The 4354-nt window shown below is 36.3% G+C and overlaps 1 protein-coding gene across 1 annotated transcript in view; it reads left to right on the forward strand. All coding sequences in view use genetic code 11, as the record gives it.

Moving 5' to 3' along the window:
• EGR_04426 (Asparagine synthetase domain-containing protein) overlaps positions 1-4354 on the forward strand; it is a gene marked incomplete at both ends in the record, with an annotated part of 24392 nt that overhangs the window by 4210 nt on the left and 15828 nt on the right. The window contains one exon of the mRNA XM_024493675.1: positions 2084-2118. Coding sequence (XP_024351996.1) covers positions 2084-2118 — 35 coding nt within the window. The remainder of the gene's footprint in view (positions 1-2083; positions 2119-4354) is intronic.

A 4354-nucleotide genomic window follows, 5' to 3' on the forward strand; every position in this document is an offset into this window, starting at 1 on the left:
GTCTAGTTGAACTGTAATCGTCGATTTGCACCTCTTAAGCTTTTGTTCAAATATAGGGGTCGTGTAACCTTCAGTTGTATGGAAACTGTTGTCATTTAAGTAATTTGTTATAAATTGTTTGGCTACATATTTAAGCGTTTTATTACTGTTTTTGAAAAATGATCTCGTATAATTTATACAGTTTTCAATTAATAGGCTACTGTCAAAATCAATAGTCATTGATACGTCGACTATTCTTCGCGTGAGTTCGTAGTGCAAAGCTAAGCAACTTGCTTTTTAAATAGGACTTTTTGAGGAGTCATTTTGCAGCCTGCTAAATGTTTAACTGTTAGTGAAAATATCTGTTGCTCTCTCATCAACCTATTTTAGTCGCTTAAAGCTATAATCTGCACTTATCCTCTGTTTTTTTTTTTGTTGTACGGTTCTCAAAAATGAAGTATCCTTCTCCTCTGTTCGCAAGTGTGTCCTAGAGGCGTTGTTATGAATGGCTGTTCGATTTTATTTGCACTGGGCAAAACACGTCTGCTTTACATGTTCTATAAGTTAAAGTAGCTAATAACAAGATTATCCATCCTAAATGGGATTGAAATCTTATACTTTCCTCTTACATGCACGACTATTCCCATTGAGGTCTGCCATTACATTTTACTGCTTCTCAATTATACGACGACGATGTTAACTGAGCGAGGGGGTAACTTGTTTATTTTCGATATGCGCAGTTTAATTATGTACTTTAAGTAAGGCTTGGCAATGAAATGGTGCTTGAGGCCAAAAGAGCGTACATTTTATTGTCCTTTTATTGTTTTCTATTTTTTTCACCAGGGAATAGACTCACCCTGCTACTATATCTAGAGAGCTAATTTCGATTAAAATATCATTATATTTTGCTTAATTTTCTGGCGTAGCTTCACTAATGTGTTACTAGGTTCTCCATATCGATTAAAATGTCACTGCACGACCACTTTTTGACGTATCATTTCACAATAGCAACTAGAAATTACTTCAATTTTTAAGACGCTTTTTGATGGCCTAATGTATACATTTGTTGCGGTCTTATTGTTTTAGATGCCCGAACTGTATATGAAATTTTCTAAACAAATAAAAACCTTTATAAACCAGATTTAATGCGATGTTTTCATTACAAGAAAATTAGCACATCTGTGATTTCTGATGAATCCGTCCCGAATGAGTCCTGAGACAAATGAATCTACAAATTGATTCTTGAGTAGATGTTGTGTGCAATGAACACGTGAAGTGTGACTTACCGGAAGTTAATTGTAGTGCAAACAAGCATTTGAAATCGAGTATCAATGAGTCGCTCACGAAGGCCAAGAACTTCAGTCAGCCAGCTACCTTCCTTGATTGACGTATAATCTTCTGGTGCATTTTTCAAGTAGTCTAGTTATATTTGCTACTGCTTTTTGTAACCAACATTAATGGACCTTGATATTGTAGATGTGCTCGTTGGTGACCCTCTCAGCTGCATCTTAAAGTGGTGGTACGAGTTTTTCAGGGATGAAGAGCTTGAAATCCAAATGTTGGAAGCCACATAACCCTGAAGGTTCTTGGCTATCCATTTCTAGATCGTATGGTTTGTGAGAAGTCATGGTTGAAGTTGCAAGGCCGCCTTGGAACAACTTGGCATGCTCAATGTTTAACAACTCTCCGCAATTTCCAGCTCTAGATTTACTGCGTCGATCCTAGGATCTTATGAAAAAAAAATGGGGTTGTAGTATGCTTCGTATTGATTTTCTGGGAGTTTCATAAACGACGTGAATTTGCTTCTTTTTGAGCTAAAGTGAAATAAAATTCGATCGAATCTTAGCCGCATCGCGTACATTGATGCGTGTATCGGGTTAAAATATTGTTACGGAAACACTGGTGTTTGTCGTGGATAGCAAGGTATACTAGAATGCTTGCTTTAGATGCCAATATACACAACTAAAATGTCTATCAACAAGCTACAATTTATCATCATCAATGCTTCACTCTCCTTGTTTATTTTCCTAGGTGTTGGCGTTGTGTTCATTTTTAACCACAACAGTGCTAACCAGTTTGGATGAGTGAGTGTTTTTTTCTTCAGGCTGATGTCTCTGTTGAGGAGCTCAAGACGGTTCGGTAAGCATTACTCGTTTGACGAACATTTACATGTACCTTGTGGGTTTTGTCTAAGACTTCGAGGCTTTTATTAAGGATCCGACTTACCTTAACTATACTTATGATATCATCGTTTCATGCTCTTTACTTTCTGAGCAAAATATCCATTGGTTTGATTTAAATTTGCCGATTTTATTGCATTGTAAGCTTCACTTGTCTTCTTGATTGACTTAGTCGTAATGTATTGCACATAAATAAATAAATTATTTTATTTTACGGAAAACAAATTGAGCCTTTTAATGATATACCATTCCGTTACAACTGTATTTCACAAAATTATGAATATTATCTTTATCTGGGATTGTTGTTATAAATTTTCACTTCCCAATCCAAGTATGTTTTGTTTCCCGAAGTTAAATGAACAAAAGCCTGGAGAGTAGACACTAGTTTGTTGGTTTTTTTATTCTCTCTCTTTAAATGTAGAAGTGATTACACACTTTAATACCGCAGTAACATTGCCTTCATCGATCATGCTTGTTACCTGCTACACTTTGTAGGCAGATGTACGATTAAACTGCCGTCTAATACGAAGGATCTGACTTCGAAATAAAAGTTTTTTTTATCTTCCCTCACTCATGAAATGGTGCTTTAAGGTATCAACAGCTTGATAACTTGTTTATGGGTACCGGTTGTGAAGTATTTTTGGTGGATTATACCGTTGGGATGATAACATCATTAAACTCTGCTATTATTTCGCATGTAATTCCACTGAAAATGCTTTCAGGTTATTTACCTTGGTCTCACTCCGAGGTGGAGCTTCTTCTAGAACGGGATTTGTCATTCTAATGGCCTAAAATACCTCGTAATCATTGACCATAACCGAACCTCTATGATCACGTGCACTTTACCATGGGACGAATAAAGTAGAAAATGTTGAGTACTTCTTTCGAATCAATTTAGATGTACATCATGTTTAATTGCCATAGGGAGATATCGGTTTGTTCCGTTCATAGGACCATTTTTCGTAAACCCAGTCTTCATTTATTTGAGGATTTCCACTCTTTATCAACTTTGCACTCACTATTTTATCACAGTTCACCGATCCATTGCATTTTCTTCGGATTTGCCACAATGAATGCAGCAATATTTTGAACCTGGCTAATTGTGTTGTTTATGCTGTCACTCCAGTTGAACTGGTTGCTAATACATACGGGTGAGAATGATTGTCTGAAAAGTTAGTTGATGAAACATCCGAGTTTTGACAAGATCAGCATCCGGGCTAATTTAACCGTGGCAACAGAAGCATTTTTGTCAACTGCTTTTATCATTGCCGTTAAGGCTTTTCTGTTGAATGTTTATGCAAAAGATTCATTTTGTTTAGAAATAACCACCTCCTTTATTACATGAATATGGATGAAGACTATTATTACTCGTAAAGTAGCAGCGTAGAAAAAAAAACTATTTTTGGTGATTTAAATCGACCTATTCGGGTTCAACAATGATTAAAAAAGCCAACAGTATTGGGTAAATTTTGCACATTTAGATGAGATTATCCGCAAAATCATGAGATTTCGTCAGACAGGATTCATCAGCCAACGCCATCTCGAAGGCGTTTCGCTGAGGTCATCATGGACCTGCATGACGTTGTGGGTGGAGATGGCTGGAATGCTAAATAACATAACTGAGGGTTGTCATCGATTTGATCTTTGTTAAAATTATTTTGTGAATCTCCTGTTTCGATTTGCAAACATGCTTCCTGATTTATGCGTTTTAAGTCTGATGCATCTCTAGAATTTTGAATTCAACAGAACAAATACAGCGTTTGATGCCGTGAAAGGAATAGAATTTTTTCCTAATATAGCATTTCTTAGGCATAGTCAGTGAGAACGACAGAGTTGGACTTTGACCATGAATAATCCGTCAATTTTAACTACCTATTCATTTTTGGGACTGTGATTAAAAAAATGCCTAATTAATATTTCAGTATGCTACATGATGTGTTATAAAGATTTATATGATCGCGTTATTTTAGAATCACAAGGACTTCTCGTGTACCACTTTCTTGTCATCTCATAAACGAACGAGCATAAGTATTTTCATTTGTATAAAGAATTCTCATTAGGGTATATACTTCAAACGCAGCACGTTTCAGAGTCATGGGTAGCAAAGGTACTCCCATATCTGTTTGAGTAGCTCCGCCATTAAATGAAGCGTGGTTAAATGCGTGAGACGCTGAAAGTTTGCGTTGTGGGTAGGC

This window comes from Echinococcus granulosus (assembly GCF_000524195.1).
Source record: "Echinococcus granulosus chromosome Unknown EG_S00027, whole genome shotgun sequence".
NCBI lineage: Eukaryota > Metazoa > Platyhelminthes > Cestoda > Cyclophyllidea > Taeniidae > Echinococcus > Echinococcus granulosus.